Here is a 26767-nt window from a genome sequence, read left to right on the forward strand (position 1 = left end):
ACGTGAGTCTGAGTGAACTCCGGGAGTTGGTGATGGACAGGGAGGCCTGGCGTGCTGTGATTCATGGGGTCGCAAAGAGTCGGACACGACTGAGCAACTGAACTGAACTGAATACTGCACTTAGTCATAATGAAAAATGAAACATTTGGTGTTTTTCCTCTTTTCACTTGAGTGTCTCTTATTAAATGACATTGTGCTAAATCTGGCATATAGCAATCTATTGCTGCTGCTAAGTCGCTTCAGTCGTGTCTGACTCTGTGCAGCCCCAGAGACGGCAGCCCACCAGGCTCCCCCGTCCCTGGGATTCTCCAGGCAAGAACACTGGAGTGGGTTGCCATTTCCTTCTCCAGAGCATGAAAGTGAAAAGTAAAAGTGAAGTCGCTCAGTTGTGTCTGACTCCTAGAGACCCCATGGACTGCAGCCTACCGGGCTCCTCCATCCATGGGATTTTCCAGGCAAGAGTATTGGAGTGGGTTGCCATTGCCTTCTCTGAGCAATCTATTAGCAATTTACAAATATTGTATAAGCTCACTTATTTTTAGCATAGTAAACCTATGCTAAAAATTCATAGTTTTTTAATTTCCTAGACTTGGGCTAGTATCTAGAAATACCAACTTTTGAGTTAAACTGAAAGGATTCTAATTTTGAAAAATATGGAAGCAGAGGTTATTCTGACACATGAAGCAAATTAGTTTCTCAGTTCAGTTTCTGCAGCTCTGTTTCATAGGTTCAAAAACATCAATACCTTTAAATTTTTTTTGTTCCTGGCATATCATAAGTATTAACTAGTATCAAGTGTGATTGTGTATAAAAACATGGAGATAGTATAATGTAGTGGTTAACATCACAGACCCTGGGAAACAAAACTGATCTGAAGGATGCAAGAGGAAGAGAAACCACAGCCTCCGAACTCTTTGAATAGTGAGAAACAATTGCCCAAAGAACCCTAGACTGAATGTTGCAGAGCATGAGAGTTCTGTGGTGCTACAGAAGGCAACCCATGCCCTTTAGACCTCCCTACTTGCCCCAGTCAGAGTGTAGTCAGCCAACATTCTCCCCATGCAAAATGCCGAAGAGTATCTCAAAGGAATAAAAGTAAAACATTTGCTGAAATGAAGTATTTTAGTCTGGTTTTGATGCCTGGAATAAAGTCCCAGTAACTCTGGCATTACCATGAAAGACAGTTACTGAGAAAAATAAGTCTCAAAGTATGCAGAGACATATTTTAGTAAAAAAGACAAACACTGAGTAGAAGGAAAAGATAAGTTGAAGAAATCACCTTTATGGAAAAAAAAAAAATAAAAAATGCAATTGAGTACTATTCCAAGAGTCTAAAAGAAAATATGAAGAAGAAAGTATTTAGAAAACAATGGCAGAGGCCATGTCAGAATGAAAAATGAGGACGTGACTCCCAATTCAAAGAGCCACCTCTACTCTGAGCAAAATTAATTTAAAAAAACTTGTCAACTTACTATTTCTGGTGTTGACTGAGAGCAACTGAAAGGGCTGGCTAATGAAGAACTACCTGTTACTAAACAGAGAAATTAGACCTCAGGTAAACTGGAGCCATTATCTGCTGCAGAGCATTTACCAATACAATACAAGGAAAGGGACTAAGAGACTGAGCCTTTTTTTTTTTTTTTTTTTGGCAGTAGACTCCCAGGAAAAGGGCAAAGATTTGGAATCCTGCAGTTGCTAAAAGCACAGACTCTGGATGTGTCTGATCCCTTAACCACTCGTCTAAGACTGTACCCTCCCCACCAAAAGGATGTTTTTTACCTCAGGGCTATACTCAAGGCAACCCGAAACCCGGATGTGAATATTATAACACAGACCAAAAAGGACCCAGAAGAAGCCTGACAAGGCATGGGAAGGGAAACTCCTAAAGCTCAGACAGAGTTAGAAAATTTCCACAGGTTTTTTTTTTTCTTCCCCCACTCTTGTTTTCCCATTCTCTCAGGCCCCAGCCTCCATGCAATCCAGTGGCATTGCCTCACAAAATGTTTTTCACCCCTTAGTGGAGCTGTGGCTTTGAGAAAGCAAGGCCAACGGCACTGCTTCCCCTCCCTCCCCACCCCCACCCCCGCCCCCCCACACACTGTCCTCTTCTACTTGGCCCCTGAGGCACTGCAGTGGACAGTTTGGAGGCCTAAGGCCTAAGGAACTAGAAAGTGTACCAGGTTGATAACTGACATGAAGGAAGCAATCCCGTAAAGTTGTTTATGAAATTCTAGGCTCACCGACGTCCTATAGGTACGTGAATCTGATTCTATTTAGCATATCATAGACTTTGAGAACTGGCACAAGCAGACCTCTGCTCAGGTCCTAGCCTGACCACCAGGTGGTACAAAGTGGACACATCTGTATAGCACTGCAGTGGGTTTGAAAATTAAACACTGGACCACAACTCACAGGAGGCTAAGCAAAAATACCCACATTTTCCATAGGTTGCAAATAGTACTCAGCAGTTTTAACAGTAGCAAGGAGTCCTCATTACAGTTTTCTTTGTATTTATTTTGTATGGGGTTTGCTCAGCATTTGAATTTTACGTTGATGTTACTCATCAGTTCTCAAAATTTCATGGCCATTATTAATTACTACTGACCCTCTTTCTTTCCTTTGCATGTGGGAAATCAGTCACTTATATGATAGAAGATTTGTGTCCCAACTATTTATTTCATTCTGTTCTGTTCTTTCTAACTTTAGCTTTGTGTTTCAGTTTGGATATTTTCTAATGACCTGTGTTTAAGAAAGTTACACCATTTTCTGCTGTATCCAGTCTGATGATAAATGCATGCCTTGAATTTAATTTTAGATATTTTTCAGTTCTGGAATATTCACTTGAATCTCTTATAAACTTCAGTTCTTTGTTGCATGTCTTCATCTTTTAATCCGTTTTATCTCTTTTCCTTTGTGTTCTTTAATGAAAAGATTATAAAATCCTTGTATATTAACTCTTACATTTGGATTATCTTTTACTCTCTTTTTCCCTCTGGTTATTTTCTTTCCTTGAATCTTAAAATTTTTTATTGTATGTTGTACTTTGTATATAAAGAAACCTTAGTAGTAAAGTTAGTATTTTTTCACAGATAGGATCTGCCATTTCCTTTGTTTAATCACATAGAGTAAGGGGAATTGAGCCGGGTCACGCTGAGCTGCAGAATTACTTAAGCTGTGTCCATTGGTTTCAGGTTGACAGCACACTTGTCATGTGCTTGATATAGGCCCCTTCTCTAATGGAACTTTGTCTCTAAGCAGAGACTGAAAAATTTCACTCTGCTTTTTCACCCTTGTCTTCCCAGCCACTTCCTACCTCCAGTCTCTTGATTCAAAATCTGGTAGCTTTGTCTCCTTTTTTATAATTCTTTCCTTCAGAGATTTTGAGCCTAGCTCTTCAGCTTCCCACCCCAAGCCAATAAATCTGTTGTGTGTTTATTGGTCGTCTCTCCCTGTTGTGACTTTGTTTTCTGAGTACTATGAGATTCTAAGAAATTTCCAGCCTCATGCCTTGTCTTACAATAGAGATATTTCATGAAGAGAAGTGACACTGCTTTGGTGCTTCTCTGTGTTCCAGTTTTCTTGCCATTACTCACATCCATCAAAACTTCTTTTTCCTCTAGCAGTCCCTCTACCTGATCCTCACTTCATGTTTATGTTTAGACTCAGCAAATGTCCCCAGAGAAGAAAACAGCTGGCAATCTCTGTTTACCCTCTTCCTGCTCTGGAGTTTGCATTCATCTATTCCTCTTACTTTCTGCAACTTTCTAACATCTGTAAATATCCCACCACTCAGATGATTTATGATTAGCATTTTAATTGTTTAATAAAAGTAATACATGCATGTTTTACAAAGTATACTAAAGAAAGAGGCCCAGTGGGACCGCATTGTGTGTACAGTGTGTTATACCTTGCCACAGGAGTTCGTACCAGTTTCTTTCTTTTATGATTGTTACTGCATCAAATTCCATCACACTGTTACCATAATCTGTTGATCTGGTGTTTCATGTTGCTGGATGTTTTAGGATTGTTCATAGTTTTTCCTATTTACAATGATGTAATAAATATCCTTTGTTTTTATCTTTTATGTTTATGTAGATATAGCTATAAGATAAAGTTCTCTGAGTGGAATTACCTTTATAGTTACTTTGGTTTTACTTTCCTAAAGTTCCCCAGTCTGTTTATAAACTTCATTCATCAGTGTATAAGAATGCCTCTGCAGTGGGTTTAATAAACTTTTTAGTTTCTGATATACTGCCTTTAATGATGAGGGGAGTTGAACACTGTTTTTATGTGCTAACATTTCTTTTTTATAAACAGTCTTTTTCACTTGTCCATTATATGTTGAGTTATTCATCTTTTATTGATTTGTTTGAATGTCTAATAAGTAAAGAAAAGTTTTCTTTTGTCTAAAGGTTGCACATATTTTCCCCAGGTTGTCTTTTGACTTTCCATGTTCATTTGTTTTGGTTTGTGTGTGTAAATACATATACGCATATATAGAGAGACTAAGAAATCTTTAGTTTTTATGTAATCAAATTTATTAAGCATTTCTTTTATTATTGGGCACTTTCATCTTCATATATTATATCTAATATTGATGCTTAATGGTTTTCTAATTATGTTTGTTTGCCATCCATTAATTCTTGTTCCTCACTATTTTTTTAGTTTAACGTAATCATTTCTTTATCTACAAAGCATGTGATGCAGATTTTTACTTAATATTATATATGTAAGTCCAGTAAAGATATAAGCTACCTTGTACACTCTTGAATCACCTTACCTACACTCTGCAGCCAGAGATATCTGCTGCCCGCAAATTCCTGTTGCTCTTAACAGGAAGTTCAAACACCTTACAATAACTTTATCAGGCCCTTCTTCTACCTTGTTCTTCAGTCATCTTTTTTTTTGAACTTTACTTCTGCCGCAGGTGCTTTAAACTTGAGATTTCCTCTACCTAGAATTACTCCTCCTATTCTCTTTGCCTAGTTAAAATCAACTCACTTCACTGATCTCTTCTTACATGGTGACTTAATGAAGGAAGATTTTCTTTTTCTTGCTGTCTTAACTAGTTCCTCTAGTTGTGTTCTCTCCAATCCATTTATCATTGACTGATTGTATGTTTCATAACTGAAACAATCTGCAAACAACAAGCATAGTCTTCGACTATTCAAAAGTCAGTAAATATTTTTGGAATGGATCAGTATCTTGACTTTAGCTCAAAAAAGCATTTTTATTTTTACCATGTGGCTTAAAGTGAATTTTTTTAAAAAGCTGCATTGTTGTTGTTGTTAAGTTGCTGAGTCGTGTCCGACTCTTTGTGAACCCCGGACTGCAGCATGCAGGGCTTCCCTGTACATCACCTTCTCCCAGAGCTTGCTCAAACTCATGTCATTGAATTGGTGATGCCATCTAACCATCTCGTCCTTTCATCCCCTTCTCCTTCTGCCTTTGATCTTTCCCAGCATCAGGGTCTTTTCTAATGAGTCAGCCCTTTGCATCAGGTGGCCAAAGTATTAGAGCTTCAGCTTCAGCATCAATTCTTCCAGTGACTATTCAGGGTTGATTTCCTTTAGGATTGACTGTTTTCGTCTCCTTGCAGTCCACAGGACTCTCAAGAGTCTTCTCCAAAGCCACAGTTCAAAAGCATCAGTTGTTCAGTGCTCAGCCTGCTTTATGGTCCATCTCTCACATCCAAATATGACTACTGGAAAAATTATAGCTTTGACTTACAGACCTTTGTTGGCAAAGAAATGTCTCTGCTTTTTAATACGCTGTTTAGGTTGGTCATAACTTTTCTTCCAAGGAGCAAGTCTTTTAATTTCATGGCTGTAGTCACCATCTGAAGTGATTTTAGAGCCCAAGAAATAAAGTCTGTCTCTGTTTCCATCATTTCCCCATCTATTTGCCATGAAGTGATGGGACCAGATGCTATGGTCTTAGTGTTTTAAATGTTGAGTTTTAAGCCAGCTTTTGCACTTCCCTCTTTCACCTTCATCAGCAGGCTCTTTAGTTTCTCTTCACTTTCTGCCATAAGAGTGCTGTCATCTGCATACCTGAAGTTACTGCTATTTCTCCCCGCAATCTTGATTCCAGCTTGTGCTTCTACCAGCCCAGCATATCACATGAGGTACTCTGAATATATGTTAAATAAGCAGTGTGGCAATATACAGCCTTGACATCCTCCTTTCCCAATTTTCAGCCAGTGTGTTCTTCCATGTTTAGTTCAAGCTTTTGCTTCTTGACCTACTACAAGTTTCCCAAAAGGCAGGTAAGGTGGTCTGGTATTCCTATCTCTTGAAGAATTTTCCAGTTTGTTGTAATCCACACAGTCAAAGGCTTTAGCATAGTCATTGAAGCAAAAGTAGATGTTTTTTCTGGAATTTTCTTGCTTTTTCTGTGATTCAGTGGATGTTAGCAATTTGATCTCTGGTTCTTCTGCCTTTTCTAAATTCAGCTTGAACATCTAGAAGTTCTCCGTTCACTTACTGTTGAAGCCTCGCTTGAAGGATTTTGAGCATTACTTTACTAGTGTGTGAGATGAGTGCAATTCTGCGTTAGTTTGAACATTGTTTGGCATTGCCTTTCTTTGAAATTGAAATGAAAGCTGACCTTTTCCAGTCCTGTGGCCACTGCTGAGTTTTCCTAATTTGCTGGCATATTGAATGCAGCACTTTAATAGCATGATCTTTTAGGATTTGAAATAGCTCAGGTGGAGTTCCATCACCTCCAGTAGCTTTGTTTGTAGTGGTGCTTCCTAATGCCTACTTGACTTTGCACTCCAGGGTGTCTGGTTCGAGGTGAGTGGTCAGACTATCTTGGTTATCTGGGTTATTATAAGATCTTTTTTGTATAGTTTTTCTGTGTAGTCTTGCTACCTCTTCTTAATATCTTCTGCTTCTGTGAGGTCCATACCATTTCTGTCCTTTATTGTGCCTATCTTTGCATGAAATGTTTCTTTGCTATCTCTAATTTTCTTGAATAGATCTTTCATCTTCCCTTTTTATTTTTTTCCTCTATTTCTTCACATTGTTCACTTAGGAAGGCTTTCTTATCTCTCCTTGCTCGTCTTTGAAACTGCATTCAGATGGGTATATCTTTCCCTTTCTCCTTTGCCTTTCACTTTTTTCCTTTTCCCAGCTATTTGTAAGCCTCTTCAGATAACCATTTTGCCTTTTTTGCATTTCTTTTTCTTGGGGATGGTTTTGATCACCACCTCTTGCATAGTTCTTAAGGCACTCTGTCTGTCAGATTTAATGCCTTGAATCTATTTGTCATTTCCACTATATAATTGTAAGGGATTTGATTTAGGTCATACGTGAATGACCTAAATCTTTCCCTACTTTATTCAAGTTTCAATTTCGCAATAAGAAGTTGATGATTTGAGCCACAGTCAGCTCCCAGTCTTGTTTTTGCTAACTGTATAGAGCTTCTCCATCTTTGGCTGCAAAGAATATAATCAGTCTGATTTTGGTGTTGACCATCTGGTGATGTCCATGTGTGTAGTCTTCTGTTGTGTTGTTGGAAGAGGGTGTTTGCTATGACCAGTGCGTTCTCTTGGCAGCACTCTCTTAGCCTTTGCCCTGCTTCATTTTATACTCCCAAGGCCAAACTTGGATCCTGTTACTCCAGGATCTCTTTACTTCCTACTTTTGCATTCCAATTTCCCTATGATGAAAGGACATTTTTTTTGGTGTTAGTTCTAGAAGTTGACCTATCTTTGAAAGGTGTCTCCTAAAGGTTTCCAGTTTCTTGAAGACAGAAAATGTGCTTTTCATAAGCTTGCAATGTACTTTGGTAATGTGATATCATCCTGGTTGAAACTTTCTAAAATGGTCAAGTCAATAATTAAATACCAAGCTATTTATGTTGTAATGTTTCAGTGGCTCTCTCTACTTGAGTCTTACTAGTAAGTCCTTTGATGTTCTAGGAAACTATGGATTTATTCCACAAACAACAGAAAAGATGACAATTTTCTGTGTTTGAGATTTCAGTGGGTACATTTATATAATTTATAGCTTTTCTTTTATAAAGATACAGAGTCATACTACTCATAGCTGTACTTCCTGTTAAGCTGAGGTCTGAGTCTTAGGTGGCTAAAGACCTGCATGTTCAAAAGTATGCAGCCACCATCCCTCCCAGGTATCATCCCTCTTCAGGAATGTTGTCTTCTACTTTAGCATTTATCTTTTTAGTTGTTTTTTTTTTTTTTCCTCCCCTCTAGCAGTTGATCTGTCTTCTTTGAGAACACATTTAGGATAGGAACAGCCAAAAAATAACTGCTGTGACATTAGTTAATGAAAAGCAGTTCACATAGATTTTCCTAACTGGTAAATGAGACAGCTAAAACTTCTAGATATAGAGCTTTATAAGGATTTATCTTTGTTTTATCTCATCCCAGGGAGGTACAGGCCCTCTTACAAGGTGAAAAACGATCTCAGCAAAGAGGTTGCTGGAAAGGCAAGTTCTCCATTGTGCTTGCACCCTCCTTGACGATGAAATATAACTCACCAGACTTAGGATTGATAGAAAGTTATCTACAAATGCTTGGTTTTTTACTTCAGACCACTGTAGTAAATGCTTGTTAGTGACTTTCACTTTGCTGAGTGACTTAAGTCTAACACATGTTACATTGAGGGAATTGTCATATATTACAAAATTTAATATTATTTGTTTCTGGTAAAAGCAGGTCCAGAAGGGCTCTTCTCCTTTTTTTGTATTTTGATGGTTAAAGTTTGCAAAACAAGGCCTGACTTGTAGTATTTACATCTCATCTCAAATGATAAGGGATAAAATATAAATAATAGAATCTAAGTACCTTTTTCTATAAAATCTGGGTTGATTAGCAATTATATTGTTCATTACCTAAATAGGAGCCCTTGGGCTTTTGAAACATGCTGGCAATCTGCCCACTTTGCTTCTGTTTTCACCAGTGAATTTCTTTGATCACTATTGGTCAGCATCAGAATTACAGTCAGGCATAAAAGATGAAAAGTGAATATAGCTGATTAATGAAGAGTGAGTGTAAATTTTATAATGCAGTGAGATTTAATGAATAATGCTATGAAAGGCCAGATGATAGAAGACAACTGTGTTTATCTAAAATTTGTCATTGATATAAAAACTTCCTAATGAGAAGACATGACAGTTTTTTACATTTATTTCCACAGTGTTCAAAGAGTTACTTAGTAGGACTGAACAAGAGAAATCTGGTGTTCCTCATATTCCCAAAATTGCTGAAAAAAAAAGTAATCGCCACTCAATCCAGGATGTACCAGGAGATCTTGAACAGACATCACAGGAGAAAGGAAATAAGAAAATAAAAGCAAATACCGTTTCAGGTGGAAGAAACAAAATCAGGAAAATTTTGGATAAAACACGATTTAGTATCTTGCCTCCAAAACTTTTTAGGTAGGTAATTACAATCTCTGTAATATAGGCATGTTCCTATTGACTATAAAGTTTTTTATGGAAAAAGGAAAGTTGGGTCACTTTTAGTTTTTATACAGCTATTGCATCATGCAATCTATAAGCAATCCATAAATAAGAATAAATTCTAAATGTCTAATCACTTCCATGGAGATATCATTGTTAGATTATATAGTCTTCCATTAACCTTGATCTGAATTTTAGAAAAGACTGTTCATTTTATTTTATGAAATCTTTTTTTTTTGTATACGTTTGGTCCAATGTCAGTCCCATTATCTACAGATTTGGACATCTTAAAACTTGAGATGTATTCACTGACACTATTTTTTTTTTTTTTTTTTTTCTTTCAAATCTTCCTTTTATTGCACTATTTATTCCCTCTTGAATTCTAAAGCTAACCTTTTTAATCAAATCTATTTCTGTTTTCAAAACAAAATATCACCAAATCTGAGTAGAACCTCAGGATTTTAAATGCAGATTAAATCATTAAAATACTGATAAAATGAATCCAGTGTCATGACTGGGAATTGCTCTAATACATACTATATCTGTGTATATTTTATAGTGTCTACTTTCTAAAGTAATCAGAAAAGTTATAATCAAATAAAGTACTTAGCACATAGTAGTCACTCAATATTTGCTGAATTAAGGCAATGAATCAGTGAAAGGAAAGAAAGCATATTCAAAGAAAATACTGAGTTTGGCTCTTGACAGTTCCTTGTACTGTGCCAGGTGATAATTACAGAGCTGTAAAGAGGTCGTCCCTGCCTTTAGGGGATTCATAGCAGGAACCTTTTATTCTTCACACATTTATTATAAACTAGGCACAATATCCAGAGATAGAAATAGTGAAAGTAGAACGAGTTTTTTACCCTTGTAAGAGCTGGTCATCTAAAATGGAAAATGAGCAAGTGGTCCATTACAGGGTGATAATTATTTTGATATGTACAAAGGCAGAAACAAGCTTGGTAGATTTGGGTAGACTGTGTTTCTCAGTGCATACCTAACGATGAAGCATGATAGATAGGTTAGTGAGTGACTTTGAATATTATGCTAAAGATACGGACTTCATGTCATAATAGGGGGCCATCGAAGACATGTGATGTGGTAAGATTTACTCTTTCAAGATCTTTTATCTGTGGTAGTGATTTGGGGTTGATGGTGCAACACAGTATAGCAATAACAGCAAGATTAATTAGGAACAAGGTGAATGTCAGCTCTTATCTTTTACTTAAAGATCTTATAAGAATTTCCTGATCAGAAAATGCTTCATCAGTTTTTATTTTCAACTCTGAGAAGCATATTTATTCTTCATTTAATTTGGAGCTCACAGAAAATTGAAACAACCTGAGCTGTGTTCATAATGTTTCTTGTTTTTAGAAAATTTATTAGTCATTCTTTTTTGAGTGACTATTCTCCTTGAGGCTTTAAAAAAATCATAGCTTTAGCAAAATTCTTTTAATATGAGCATACTGTAGTATGATAGCAGCATGGGAAACACTTTTATATAAGAATAAACTTTTTCTCACAAATGAGATTTCAATAATGAAATTATTAGAGGGACCAGCTCACACTGAAGAGATTGGAGACAGTTTGGGATGACCAGAAGTCTGCATGAACACACTGAGGAAAAGGGAGAGGAATGGAGGATCAGAAGGGAGAAGAATTCACACAGGGAGTTCCTCAGGAGTAATGCCCAGAGTTCCATTTCCAGAAGCCCTTGGGGTGTTTGATCTGGAAAACATGTATTTCCTGTAACAGAGTCTCATTTTGAACACTTTGTGGCATACCTGTGACATGTGTCATCAAAAGCCAGAGAACACCATGATTGCAGTTAGTTTGTCACGTTTCACCCAGCTTATTCAGTTGTCAGGCATCTAAATCAGTATCTCATGTCTATAGTGTTTCCTTTAGGAAGTGGGAATTGGTCACTCTAGTTGGTGTCTATCTTTGCCTACAGCAGGAGGCATGGAAATTGAGTTGGCTGGGAGCAGTCTTTTGAGTGTGTCCAAGCACTGTTTGTTTATATTAGGACCCCACCAAAATGAAAGATCTAGTAAAAATTATTTTACTTAAACTCAGAGGGATTTTTGTTGTTAGTCAGCAAGCATTTATTGAGTCTCTCCCTTGTGGCAGCAGGAGTTTGTTGGCTGTGAATAAAATATGAATAAAATGCTGCCTTTCGGGAGTTAACATTAAACTGGTCATCTCTTCTAAACATAATGCTAATAATTTCAACTGTAAAAGTACCCCCCAAAAAACCCAGATTATTTTGGTAGCAATCATAACAGTTTTCTACTGGACCCTGTTTTGCAAGGAAAACGAATTTGTTTTAGGTTAGATACTTGGCATTTTTGAGAATGTATGTCATATTTCTTGGTACTTAATCATTAGATGAATTCAGACAACCTCTTTTGCTACACACACATGCACACACAGAGATCAGTAGAAGTTCAGTAGGCACATAACACGAATGAGATGTTCTGCATCAGTAATAATCAAGAATAGGGAATTTGCTGGTGGTCCAGTGGTTAGGACTCAGCACTTTCACAGCCCTGAGACTCTGGGCCCAGGTTCAACCCCATATCAGGGAACTAAGATCCCACAAACTGCACAGCAAGGCCAAAAATTAAAATGATCATCATCATCATTAGTTGTTCTTTATCCATAGTAAAATAAAGTTGCAAAATTTTCGGGAGATGTCCAGCTACAAGAGATTGGTTAAATAAATTGTGCTATTTACTGTGAAATGACTAGAAGGAAAAGGTTGATCATGGTTTTCTCTAAGTAGCTTTATAGGTAAATTTTCCATTTCTTGCTTGCTTCCTTGTTTTTTGTATTTAAAATTTTTTTGGTTTGAATATTTATTTTTTAATTAGAAAGAATTTTTCATGAGTTTAATTCCACAGTTTTCAGTATGGCTTCTCTGTCTGGACTTTTTGGAATGGGCACTTGGCTCTGGCTTTTGCAGCACAAGAGTTGTCATGGAAATACTGTAAGAGAGAATGTCCACATCTGTAAGAGGAGTAAAGATACTGAATATAAGGAAGGAGTAAGTAGTTGAGATAAGACTCAGTAATTCCCCAAATATCTAACCATGACATAATTTTAAAATGAAAGAATGCTCCTGAAAATTGCAAGTGGAAAAAAAAAGTCTAACTGATTTTGAATAATATCCTCAAATTAAGACATAGCAATGTGAATTTTCTTGACCTGAAAATCAGGAAGTCTGATCTCCTATTATTTTTTAATTATAGCTTTTATTTTGTTTTCTTTAATCATGGATTGCCCAGTCAAGTATCTAATTCACTGTAACAGTCCCGGAAGTAGTTTGCCTTGTTTGGTTATTAGAAGTTAATTTTTTTCCTCTCCATTTATTGTTAGCTTTCACTGTGTTTGCTTTTAATATTGGTATTATTTTTGTTTGCAAACTGTTGATGTTTATGCAGCCTTTTTAGTTTCATACTCTGAAACTAAAACATAGTTTTATTTTAAGTAAATTCAGTATCAAGCATTACTGAGGAATTTTTCAAAACTATCTTGTTTCTGTTACTGCATCATCTTCTCAGGAGACTGTTTTGGTAAGAAATGACATGTTTGCAAATAGGCATTATTAATTCGGCTTCCAAACAAGCATGGATATTTTGCCAATTTGATACTGTTTCATGTCATAGCATGGGTTGTACATAACATTAGTATAGTTTTCATTTATATATGCTTTCACCTTAGTTACCATGAATTTGTTACCAGCTTTAATTATAGCTTTTCTGTGTCATATCTATTGCTTATTAAAAAGCAAAAGTAATGTTAAATAACATCAGTAAGAGAGATAAAGACTTTTAGTATTTCATGTACTTCTCAGTCTCTGTAGTAAATTCTAGTTTATTGCAAGTGACAGCCAATTCCCCTAAATAGTAAATTGTAACTTTTTAATATTGTTAAAATTGTTTAGACTTTGATTGTTAGTAGAAACAGCTAATCTTTTTAACAGTTTGCTTCCTTGGATTTAGTTACCTGACTGTGTCCAAGAACTGGCAGGTTGTTTTCAGAAATCAAAGAAAGACTTGTATTTTTAAAAATTCTTTATTATTTATGTAATATGAATTGTAGGGCTTCCCTGGGCTCAGTGGTAAAGAATCCACTTGCCAATGCAGGAGACATGGGTTTGATCCCTGAATTGGGAAGATCCTCTGGAGAAGGAAATAGCCACCCACTCCAGTATTCTTGCTTGGAAAAGCCCATGGACAGAGGAGCCTGGTGGCAGCCTACAGTCCATGCGGGTTGCAAAAGAGTTGGACACGGCCTTGCAACTAAACAACAGCAGCAGCAAATATGAATTGTTGCTGAAATATTTAAACAAAACTATAAAGTGTGTGCGAAAGCCCCCCCCCCTGTTTTTTCCTCTTATCATAAGCTATTTAGCTCTGATCTTTAGGGATACACCCCTAATTATAAGGAACCAACTTAGCAGAAATAAAAATTATCCTTTCTAGATATGTATTGTTCTATTTTTATTTCAGTAAAAGTGCTACTATCTTCTAAAAAGTAGGAATCCTATTTTTCTCTGTGCTAAAATGTTCACCTACATTACCTTATTTAATCTTTGCCATAGTCCTAGGGGATCAATAGTATTCACAATTTTGGGTGAGGTAACCAATAAACAAAGAAATTTCCCTGAGGTCACACAGCTAATAACCTAGGTCTGTTTGACGTAGCTTGCTCTTGAAACACTTAACTATGCTTTTTTCCCATGTTCTCATGCTTCTCCCTGACTTCTCTTTGTCTTATCCTGGCTCTCTTCCTTGTCTGCTACTAACAGTCCTTTAGCTGTTTATTTAGCAATCCTCTAAATTCCATCTTGCATAGTTTTCTAATCTGCCTAAGTCCTATTTTTAACTCCTAACATATCTAGGAAGTACCCTATATTATTCAGATCTTAATCCATCCCAAGATCATAGGTAAGTATTCTGTGATAATTATTTGTATATGTAGCAAATACTGGGTAGAATGCTACACTGAAAAAAATATATATAGATGGGAATTAATATTAACCTAAAACATTGTAACCAGTGCTTAGAAATAAGTAGTATTTTGGTTGCTGATGCTAATGGATGTCTACTTTTCACTGCTGTCCTATGTTTGTATAGAACTGTTTTTCTTATCCTGTGTTTTATAGAATTTGAGGGGTATCTAAACCTTAAGTAACAGGGTTATGTTTGGTTTTATTTTTTCTCTTGGTTTTAGAATTGCCTGTTTAACACCTCTGAAATATTTTAAAGGAAGAGTATTTGCTTAATATGGCCATTTAATAAATATTACTCATTTTTGAAACCTTTAAAGGGAATTAACTTTCAATGACTGGCTTTCTGCTTTGGTTTTGATTGTCTCATCTAGGGAACAGCTAAGTAATTAGACTTGAGAGATCACACAAGAAATAATGCACCCTTAGAATAAACTAGAGCCTGTAAAATTTTTTTTCTCTCTCTCTTGGTCCCCTTTTTTCTTCTGCTTTCTATTTGTCACATACCGCCATTGTCCTTTGCTGCCTTTCTCTGTATCATCTTACTGTTTTCTCTTCTGTGTAATTGTTGGTTGAAGCAGTTCCCAGGTTCCTCATGTGTTTGAAGACCTATCTTACTTTGTCACTTGAGCCTAGTCCCCTTGTTTTCTACAACCTGCCATGTTTTTGTCTTGGATTCAGACCAACTCCATCCTTTGCCTCAAAGGTTGCCAAGCTTTTCTTTCGAAAGGAAGAACCTTACAGCGGTGTGGCTGTGCTGTATGTTGGATACATGTCTTAGTGTCTAATGAAGCTGGCAGATCTCAAGAACTTCCTGTTCAGGTTGATTTTCTCTACCAAAACCAGCAGAAACTGAATACAAAATACAAGCATTTCTGTGTCATGTAGATCCCACCTTTGAAAACACAGGAGTTAATTCCTGTAGAATCTATAGTTGGCCCTACACACCTGTGGTTCCTCACATCTGTGGATTCAGCCAACCAGGGACTGTGTGGTACTGTAGTGTTTACTACCACTGAGAAGTATCCGTGCATAAGTGGACCTGCTTGGTTCATACTTGCATTGTTCAGGGGTCAGCTGTAATAGAATTACCTAGATGTATAAATTAAATTTTATTTGAGTATAATTATTAAAAAAAATTTTAGTGTTTTCAGTATTACACCTGTCCTGTTTTTTTTTAATTGCTATACTATTTTAAAATCACCACTTTGAATTGGTCCTGTTATGCCTTGTGTACAGAGAACAGAAATGTTTACTATAAAGGCTTCTCAAATATTTTAAAGTGATATGTGGCATTCTTTTGAAGTGATGGAGGCCTGAGCCAGTCACAGGATGACAGCATTGTGGGAACAAGACACTGCAGGCACAGTCTGGCCATCATGCCTATCCCTGGAACACTCTCGTCCAGCAGCCCCGATCTCCTCCAGCCTACCACCAGCATGTTGGATTTTTCTAATCCCTCAGGTAATTGTTGCTTATTTTATACAGCCATATTTGTACTGAGTAGATAAATAGATGGTTGAGCCATGTGTAACAAATACTAGATTTGCTGGCAGCCCTCTTTTTTCACCTCCATATTTTGACTTAATGCAGAAACACTAAAAAGAAGATTATGTCTTTTTCTCTAAACTGGAGTGATGGTACTTTCAGTATGAAAGAGAAGTACGTATCTTTTGGTAACCCTAATCCAAGCAGTGGATGAAAGCAGGGATACTTCTTCTCAATCAAGAAACATGTTAACCAGAGTGTGGAAAGGAATAAAGCAAATTATTTTAATCTAACTTGTCTAACTTACCTTCCTCTGTGATGTACAGAAATGTGTTAACAGTTTTTTAGAAACACTGATTTTTCTCTCCACTACCTGTAATGTTTTCGTTACATCCAATATTGTTAAAGTACTATAGCATCTTTTTCATTGATGTTCAGACTTTCATTGTGGGGCATCGAGTTTATTTTTCTGTATCCACGCTCAGAGGCAGAAATTGTCATTTAACTATGTAACCTAAAATTTCTTTATAAGGATGGAACATTTTGAAGAATTATTTATATATCTACTATTTGAATGGCTTTGAGATGGTTTTCAATAAAAGATGCATACAATTAAAAACTGAGGTATATATTTGATCCAAGGAGAGGAGGGAAAAAAGCACCTCCTCAAAGATGCATATAGTTGTGATCAGCTTCAGTTTTGATGTTAAAGCTCTAACAGCTAGTGGGAAAAGGGAAGAATTCTGTTATTCTTCACCTGTTTCGAGAGATTCCTAGGCCCAGTGATCTGTCTTTGACACATCCTACTCTCTACGTGACTACCAGCATTCTTTCTAAAGCAGCAGTCTCCAGCTTTTTCGACACTGGGGACTGGTTTCATGGATCCTGTGGAAGGGGGCAGGGACGATTCAAACACATTGCATTTTTGTGCACTTTATTTCTGTTGTTATTACATCAGCTCCACCTCAGAGCATCAGGCATTAGGTTCTGCAGGCTGAGGACCCCTGTTCTGGAATGAAGGTTTTGATGAGCTGTTACTTGATTTAGAAATGTCTAGTGATTTCTATTTGTTCTGGATTCAGTAGTGAGATGGAAAGCACTCCATGTATTTGATCAGAAGTTAATATCAGATATTGTTACCAAGTATAAAGTAAACTGTTTTACATAAAAAGGTAAGAAAGCAAGCACTAAAGTGTCACAGTTAGGAAGCTGCAAAGTGGATTCAGCTTCTGGTGCATGAAGGAAATGCCACCACCAGGGTGAAGGAGTATCGTTTGAGCAATACAGGAGCCACATACCCACACATAAGAAAATAAGGCAGCAGGTCTCTTCCTGTAACCTTGCAGTCTACCTCTGGTGCTCCCTTTTGGCAAGAAAAAAATATGGTTTGCAGAGTCCTAGCCCCATTGTAGCAGGGTAGTTGTAGGTTTGGAGCCTAAACACAGTGACTTAATAACAGTTGGTATCCAGTTTTTACAGCATAATTATAAACCCCTTTTCTAGCCTCCTGTTATACCATTCTCCAAACTGTTACCTCTCTGTCTCTCCTGAGTATGGAACGTACCTTCAGAACTCTCTTTCTGTGCACATATTGTTTGCTACCTCTGGTGTTTTCTCCTTGCATATCCCAGGAAACTTTTATTATTCCTCAGTGCTGAGCCCAAGTGTTACCTCATCTGGGGATCTCAGGTCCCTCTGATACAGAATCGCTCTCTGCTTTTCTAGCACATTATCATTGTCTGTCTGACGTTGTCATGTGGTAGTATGGGAATTTATTTCTGTGTCTGTGTGCATATGTTCATAGCAGTATTTCTTACACTGCATTCACAAATAAAATTTTAAACACTACCAAAGCACAAACAAAATGTTCATCTGTACTTTCATAAGACAAGTGTTTAGGGATGTATGATTTATAACTTGATTGACTTACAATTATTGATGTACATTTGTATTTTTGCCACTGGCATATTTAGAAGTGAGGCAGGGTGGGAGGTAAAGAATGGGTAGAAGGGGGAGGAGAGAGAATTTGGGGATTTAGCTAGGGAAACAAAAGAGGTTGGAATTATTAAAATTTAGAAACTGTAAACCCTGAAGTTTACAGTTCTGATCTCTGAAGAGGATATGCTCTTCAAGATTGATTGCATAATTCCCTCTTTGAGAACATGTTGAAAGTGTTGGAATGCCCTTTTACTGTCTGTTCAGAGAACGTCAGTCTGCAAAGCTCAGTCTGCAGCCTTTGTCCATATCAGCAATATGCATGAACACATATAAGAGGAATTTAACTTAAAATTATATTTTTAAATCTCCAAATGAGCAACTTTATTTAAAGCCTTCTGCAGTGCTGTTTGTATTTATGGTGAATAAAATATTTATTACCAATTAATTCCAAATTCAGCTTGGTGAATCATAAATGACAGCACTGAATTTTAGGTTAGCTGTGTACATCACATATGTATATTGTAGTACATGTGTGACATCAGCCAAGTATGACTAACTTTTTACATCTCAGTTATGTTTTTGCTTCATATTTTAAATTGTTATTAGAAAGTAAGGACAAAGCTACAGAACTGTTTAACACTTCGCTTTTGTTTGCTGACTTTTTTATGGTTTTGCTTTGTTTTTGCTGCCTACAGCTGTTGGTTTGTACTGTAAGTATCCTGAAGACTACGGTATTTTCTTGCTTATGTTTGTGTGTAGTGTTTTAGTATATGGTTAAAAGTCAGATGATACAGAATTGAATGAATTAGGAAGCAGAACTCCATACACTTCAAAGGTTGCCAGTATAAACTGGCATATATTCTTTTAGCCATTTTCTTTGAATATATATGTCTTTTATACCCATTGAATCAGAGTATACATGCTGTTCTCTAACTTGTAAAAAGTTTCAGAATTTTGGGGTTTAATGTGACATGAGGCCTAAAATAATTCAGAGTGTAGCTAAAAGTATTTGAAAACTGATTTTTTTTTTTTCTGAGTTTGCATATGGAACTTTTTGCTTACTCTTTTTCCTTTACTAGCACAAACTTTTAATTTGACATCTTTAATATTTAGTAAACTTCATACTCATTTTGCATTGCAAGTCTGAGTTATTTTAACTAATTTTGAATTGTAAAGGAACATATATTACAGTTTTTATTTGCAGAGAAAGGATAAAATATAAAAGTCTCTGCTTTCCAGAATTAACAGTTGTTCATTTGCGTCTGTATCCTTTCAGAAATTTCAGAGCACATAAAATGTATGTACTGTTTCTTTCACCCCAAATGATATAGTTTTTTTTCCACTTAGCCCATTTCACCTAGTAATATACCCTAAATGCCTTTCTGCAGCAGGATGTATTCTGCCACAATATCTTGAACATTCTGTTTAACCAGTTCTGTTTTAGTGGATGTTTGCCTAAACCTCTGGGATTACATATCTTTACATGTTTTAGATTTACATTATTAATATACTTTGAATTTTGTCAAATTTCTTGTTACATAAATATCTATGAAATATTATCTATTTTCTGTCTATCTAAATTCCTCCAGAACTTAAAATATTTGCTTTTTGACCCTTCATAGAACGAGTTTGCCAGTCCTTAATCCATGTCATTATACTCATCACTTGTGTTTGCTTTGTGAACTTTTACCGTATAAATTGTCTTATTTACTTCATCATTATGTCTTTCCTTGAACCACCACCTACTCTCTTGAATATAAGCAAATCTTTGCAAACAGAGACTTTGTCCATCTCATTTGTTACTTTAGCTTCATCATCTGAAACACTGATGATGTAACGGGTATTCCATAAATACTTGTACAGTGATTAACAGTTTAAAGCAGAATGAAGAGACATTCCTTTGTTTTTTTTTTTTTTTTTCTTGTAATGGTCATCTTAAATACCTAAAAAGTTCTTCTTTCTATTTTTAGTATAATATCAGGGTCAGACATTAAAAATGGAAGAACTTTTTAGGTATTTTAGATGATCTTTAAAAAAACAAAGAGGCAGCAAAAGACTGCCTCTTCATTCTGCTTTAAATTGTTAATCACTATACAAATATTTATGGAGTACCTGTTACGTCATCAGCAGACTACAGTCAATGGGGTTGCAAGAGAGTCAGACACGACTTAGCAACTAAATAACAACAACAGGGTCAAAACATGTGTCTTTATCTCACTTTTTAATTTTACTTAACACTAGAAATTTTGCCTTGGGTTGAAAGTATGGAATATGTGAATTTCAGTTCTTGAATTCATTTACCTATTATGTAAGGTCAGTTTTCATTCCAATCCCAAAGAAAGGCAATGCCAAAGAATGCTCAAACTACCACACAATTGCACTCATCTCACACGCTAGTAAAGTAATGCTCAAAATTCTCCAAGCCAGGCTTCAGCAATATGTGAACCGTGAACTTCCTGATGTTCAAGCTGGTTTTAGAAAAGGCAGAGGAACCAGAGATCAAGTTGCGAACATGCGCTGGATCATCAAAAAAGCAAGAGAGTTCCAGAAAAACATCTCTTTCTGCTTTATTGACTATGCCAAAGCCTTTGACTGTGTGGATCACAATAAACTGTGGAAAATTCTGAAAGAGATGGACATACCAGACCACCTGACCTGCCTTTTGAGAAACCTGTATGCAGGTCAGGAAGCAACAGTTAGAACTGGACATGGAAAACAAACTGGTTCCAAGTAGGAAAAGGAGTACGTCAGGGCTGTATATTGGCACCCTGCTTATTTAACTTATATGCAGAGTACATCATGAGAAACGCTGGACTGGAAGAAGCACAAGCTGGAATCCAGATTGCTGGGAGAAATATCAATAAATAACCTCAGATATGCAGATGACACCACCCTTATGGCAGAAAGTGAAGAGGAACTAAAAAGCCTCTTGATAAAGGTGAAAGAGGAGAGTGAAAAAGTTGGCTTCAAGCTCAACATTCAGAAAATGAACCAGGTTCAATGCACGGTACTGGATGCTTGGGGCTAGTGCACTGGGACAACCCAGAGGGATGGTATGGGGAGGGAGGAGGGTTCAGGATGGGGAACACATGTATACCTGTGGTGGATTCATTTTGATATTTGGCAAAACTAATACAATTATGTAAAGTTTAAAAATAAAATTAAAAAAAAAAAAGAAAATGAAGATCATGGCATCTGGCCATCACTTCATGGGAAATAGATGGGCAAACAGTGGAAACAGTGTCAGACTTTATTTTTTTGGGCTCCAAAATCACTGCAGATGGTGATTGTAGCCATGAAATTAAAAGACGCTTACTCTTTGGAAGAAAAGTTATGACCAACTTAGCATATTCAAAAGCAGAGACATTACTTTGCCAACAAAGGTCCGTTTAGTCAAGGCTATGGTTTTTCCAGTGGTCATGTATGGATGTGAGAGTTGGACTGTGAAGAAGGCTGAGCGCCGAAGAATTGATGCTTTTGAACTGTGGTGTTGGAGAAGACTCTTGAGAGTCCCTTGGACTGCAAGGAGATCCAACCAGTCCATTCTAGAGGAGATCAGTCCTGGGTGTTTCTTGGAAGGAATGATGCTAAAGCTGAAACTCCAGTACTTTGGCCACCTCATGCAAAGAGTTGACTCATTGGAAAAGACTCTGATGCTGGGAGGGATTGGGGGCAGGAGGAGAAGGGGACAACAGAGGATGAGATGGCTGGATGGCATCACCGACTCAATGGACGTGAGTTTGAGTGAACTCCGGGAGATGGTGAGGGACAGGGAGGCCTGCCGTGCTGCAATTCATGGGATCGCAAACAGTCGGACGTGACTGAGCAACTGAACTGAACTGAACTGATTATGTAAGAATTTTAATATGGAATATTATAAGACTAATAAATGCTGTACTTCTCCAAGATTCTTGTTAAATGTCTGTTTTTCTTACAGGATTATACTTTTATGTGTATTTTAGCTTCATACCTAAAATTTGAAATGATTAGATTATTTTTGTTTTTGATTCAACTTTATTCTAACTTCATATTCATCATTTAACTAATCATTTAATGTGTGTCTGCCATGTTTCAAATATTATGTTTAGCATTAATTACAGTGTCCTCCCACTAATACTTTTGTGAAGAAAATATATGTATTATACAGGTAACAGTTCTAAAATGGAAAGAGAGATTTACCCCAACACTGATACCAGTGTGGAGATATTTTTTCCTCTAATGTGTCTCAAATTTTCAAATTTGGTTTTCAAAATGGGCATTTATTATCTTGGCAAATTCACCAGGATTTGGGTTATGTAATATCCTTTGGGTAATTCCATTTGCAGATCTGTTCTAGAGCTATCCATTTATAATGCCTGATTCCTTCTTATATGACTATATGACAGTTTGTCCTTTGCATGTGAAACAAATGGTTTTAACAGTGTGAATATAAGAGAATGTAACAGAATACAGTGTTTGGAAGGATGCACAGGGTTTCCCTCCCTGACGTCGTACATAGTATATTAGCAGCAAGAGAAGAAATGTGTACAAATTGCCAATCTGTCTGTTTGAATAAATTTCTCTGAAGAAATTAGTAAAAAGAATCAGAGCATCTCCCCATTCCCTCATGGTCAGCCAGCTCGGCTGGCAGATGCTCAACCCCCAAAAACCTAGTAAACAAATCTACCTCTAAGCCCTGGACGACTGAGACCTATTTTTGTGAAGAGGATAGGAACAATACAGATAATAGAAGTAGTTGTTTGACACCTTTTATTGGGTTAAAACGGATAATGAAACTCTTGTCCAGTATCTTTCTTTTGGAAAACTGAAATTTCCAACTTCCTGCATTTTCTAGCCCAGAATAGAGAAGCATATCGTTAGCATGCCATAAGAGCCTACCTTATGCCTGTAGACTTAGAAACCTAATGTCAGCAACATCTGAGGGACTGACTCATTTTCAGAGATGTATGAACAGGAGGCAAAGAGGTGTTTGGTGAATCAGATCTTTGCATACCTCAAAAAAAGGCAGTTTGGCGCATATATCTTACAAAAGGGGCCTGAATAGATGAAGCATTGTGCTTCCAGTTTGACAGTAAACCCAGAACAGTCAACATTTGTCGGCTAAGAATACTTTTCCTGGAATTGTATTCACATGTATTCAGTTGACTATTCCAATACTGAGAGTCAGTCTTTGTCTTTTTGTGTTGTAGACTCACTGCTAACTTTATTCTGTGAAATTATTTCTTCCCACATCTGTTTCATTACTGTTCTCTTTCATTTAGCTAGAATTATGCCTCGGGTGGTTTTGAGACAAATTTGTAATTTTTCTTTTCTCTTAGATTTACAATGTATACAATGCTAAGAAGGTAATGCTACACAAACGTATACAGTGACTTGAGCCACCAAAATATCCCTAGCTCACCCCCATTACACACATGATAGAAATATCCACAACAATACATTTTTCCTAATTAAAAATGGAAGAAATTTTTATAATTTATTATCATGAGGAAACATTTAGCAGTTGTTTGTGTTGTAAAATCACTTTTCAATTAAATTTAATTACGTTAAAAATTAGCCCACTGTCATCATATGGGCTAATTGTTCAGAAAGCTTTGTTCAGGAAGCTTTAGCCAATGCCATATGAATAGAAAAAGCAATAAGGTAGAGTAGGAGGGGGGAATATCATTATTTACATGTATGTATTACATGAACATTTATTTTAAAGTAGGATTAATCTACTTATAGCAAACATCACAAACACTGAGATTTAACCACATGAATATTTTAAATTTTCCTGTGCTAAAATATATAAATATAAAATCTGAAAAGACATTGGCCACTTTATAGTAGATTGTATTGGCACCTAGTATAATTCAGTAGGAAAAAGCATAAAGAATAACAAAAAATATTTTTAAAAAGGAATAATGTTTTATTAAACCAGTGAGTTTCACCATGAACTAAAGAAGTGAAATACAAAATAATGACACATTTTTGGAGGAAGAAATGCAGAGGGCTTTCAAAATGGGAAAAAAAATTCATAAACAGTTTTGATAAGAATGTGACTAAAATTGCTGTCTTTGTACCCTAGGATGATAAAACATTATAATGTTCTGAGAACAGTTCAGAAGTATATTTCCAAAACCCTAACCATATGCATGCCCTCTAACTCAACATTTCTCTTTGGTTTGGATTATCCCTGAGGAAATAAATCAGATTGACTACAAAGGTTTATCTTCAGGGAGAGTTTGAGATGGAGGGAAATTATTTATCATAATTTACTTATGATAAAGGAACGTGATATGCAAGCTGACTGTCTATGATTCAGGATTTGGTTCATTTCCGATTATAAAATACAGATTGTGGAGTCCTATGCCTCCATAAAAAATTTTGTTGAAGAATATTTAATGACTTAAAATGTTTATAAAAATGAAAATTTCATGGCTTTCAAATCATATGCGTAGTATGGCTTTATTTTCTTTTTCTTGGTGTTTTTCTGTGAACATATACTAGTATTTTGTCACCAGAAAAGATACATTGATTTATTAATAAGTGCAGCTATGATTTCTTTTAACATCCTTGAAAGAGAAATATATATTTAACTGTTTAGAGAGATCATTGTCTTCTAAATTATTGTTTGAAGAGTTTGAGTCAGTTTCTGTAAAATAACAGAATACTGTTTTGTATTTATACAGATATTCCTGATCAAGTTATAAGAGTTTTCAAAGCAGATCAGCAAAGTTGCTACATTATCATCAGTAAAGACACTACAGCTAAAGAAGTTGTCTGTCAAGCTATTCATGAATTTGGTTTGACTGGTGCATCTGACACATACTCTCTCTGTGAAGTTTCTGTTACTCCTGAGGGTGTTATAAAACAGAGAAGACTTCCAGACCAATTCTCCAAATTAGCTGATAGAATTCAGCTCAATGGAAGGTGAATGTGCTTATTAATGAATGTACTCATTTCTGCATGTGTTTTTGAAGATTCCATGTTAAAAGACATGATGTTAAATAGGAGCATCATGTTTTAGGGCCACTGAGTTCTCTCTAAAATTAACATAGTATTTTTCTTTTTTTAGCCTTCTGTTGTCTCCATAATTATGTAAATGGAATCTTAAGAGTGTTAGCACTCGTAAGTGCTACCCAGAAGTGGGAGAAAGGATAAAAATGTTTTAGCCCTCCTGCTAAAATAAAGCCTTTGAACCAGTGGTATAGTCCAACTCCTGTTTTTTACAGAGGGAGCTGATACATATCTCTATTATATGTATCTGAGTATATATATGTATGTTAATTTATACTATTTGCTTTTTAAATGATCAGTATGTACTTTGGGGAAAAGAAGCCATAGTTTACCTAATTCTTCTAAGTACTTTTCCTTTTATGATATATTAAAACTCTAAAAGTGTTTTAAATGTGCTCTGAAAATTATTTGATCAACTAGAAGATAGTTTCAGTAGCATTTGTTTTTTAGTGATTTTTTTTCTGGAAATAATACAATCTTTTTAGCAAACCCAGATTCATATGTGGAATGAGATCCTTAGAAACCTTAAAATGACTATCCATCATGGTTGCTGTTAAGAGAGAATAGGTTAACTCTGCTTTTGCTGACTGTATGTAGTGGTTAAGGGCATGGATCCTGGAGCAAGACTGCCCAGATTCAAATCCCTGGTCTGGCTGTGTGATCTTGAGCAAGTTATTTAGTACCTCTGTGCCTGAATTTTCTCATCATAAAATGGGATGAAAGTAATAGAACCAACCTCAGAGGAATGTTAAGAGAATTCAGTTAATAAACCTAACATAATTAGATCTAATTTTATTATCTACAGTATGAGTTTCAACTCATTATTTATGGTAATCTCTTAGGCATGTGAATAGTTTAAAGGCAGAAGAAAAATAAATATAGTTCCTTGACAATATAAAATAGATGGACACAAACTCAGGCTTAGATCAAGCTATATATTATTAATAGAAAAGACTGAAGTAAAAACCACTTGTGATACAAAATGTAACCTCTTCTGCAGCAACAGTCTTGTAGAAGATATTTTCTAATTATGAATTCTTTACTTGCTTCTGAGCTTTTAAGTGTCATAAAATTGTTCATCTAAAAAGATGAAAGGCAAATGAAGATCTTTTTTATGGCTACCGATCAATGCCATTTGCTGGAATGAAGTTTTGGATTTATCAAGGGAGAAATCAGTAATGGAAGTTTCTGTTCTGTATGGGTTTCATTCTTTGCTTTTCTTGAAAATTTCAAGTTAAGAAGAAAGTGAGTACAGCAACACCTTCCAAATAGAACTGTAGACAGTCTTGATTCAGGAGTTTACTCATGCTGTCCATGAACAAGTATTTTGTATAGTACGTATTATGTGTCCTGCATCCTTATAGAGCCCTCATTAAAGCTTTGGTTCTCAAGAGTATACACATGATTGTTCACACAACATGTGAATAATTTCTTAAAATCATTAAGTTTTACAGTATAATCAATGTTACTTTTACACTTTAAATTCATAGATGTTAAATGGTAGAATAAGAGAACAACTTCTTCAAAGTCTTCTCATTTAAAATGTTAATTTTCCATTTTATCTTTAAATGAATATTCTGCTGACATTTCTGACAAAAAGGTTTTTTTTACTCTTTAATTTATATTTATTTATTATTATTATTATTTTTTACTTTACAGTATTGTATTGGTTTTGCCATACATCAACATGTATCCACCACAGGTGTACACGTGCTCCCCATCCTGAACCCCCTCCCACCTCCCTCCCTATACCATCCCTCTGGGTCATACCAGTGCACCAGCCCCAAGCTTCCTGTATCCTACATCGAACCTGGACTGGTGATTCGTTTCTTATATAATATTATACATGTTTTAATGCCATTCTCCCAAATCATCCCCACCCCTGTCTGTGAC

The 26767-nt window shown here is 36.1% G+C and overlaps 1 protein-coding gene across 4 annotated transcripts in view; it reads left to right on the forward strand.

Annotated features, from left to right (window-relative positions):
* Nucleotides 1-26767, forward strand: part of RAPGEF6 (Rap guanine nucleotide exchange factor 6) — a 227274-nt gene that overhangs the window by 160492 nt on the left and 40015 nt on the right. For all 4 annotated transcript variants that reach the window (XM_005888380.3, XM_070374023.1, XM_070374025.1 and 1 more), the window contains 3 exons: nucleotides 9168-9408; nucleotides 15753-15910; nucleotides 24547-24787. In XM_005888380.3, the coding sequence (XP_005888442.2) occupies nucleotides 9168-9408; nucleotides 15753-15910; nucleotides 24547-24787 (640 nt within the window). The remainder of the gene's footprint in view (nucleotides 1-9167; nucleotides 9409-15752; nucleotides 15911-24546; nucleotides 24788-26767) is intronic.

Source organism: Bos mutus, chromosome 7 (assembly GCF_027580195.1).
Source record: "Bos mutus isolate GX-2022 chromosome 7, NWIPB_WYAK_1.1, whole genome shotgun sequence".
Classification (NCBI taxonomy): domain Eukaryota; kingdom Metazoa; phylum Chordata; class Mammalia; order Artiodactyla; family Bovidae; genus Bos; species Bos mutus.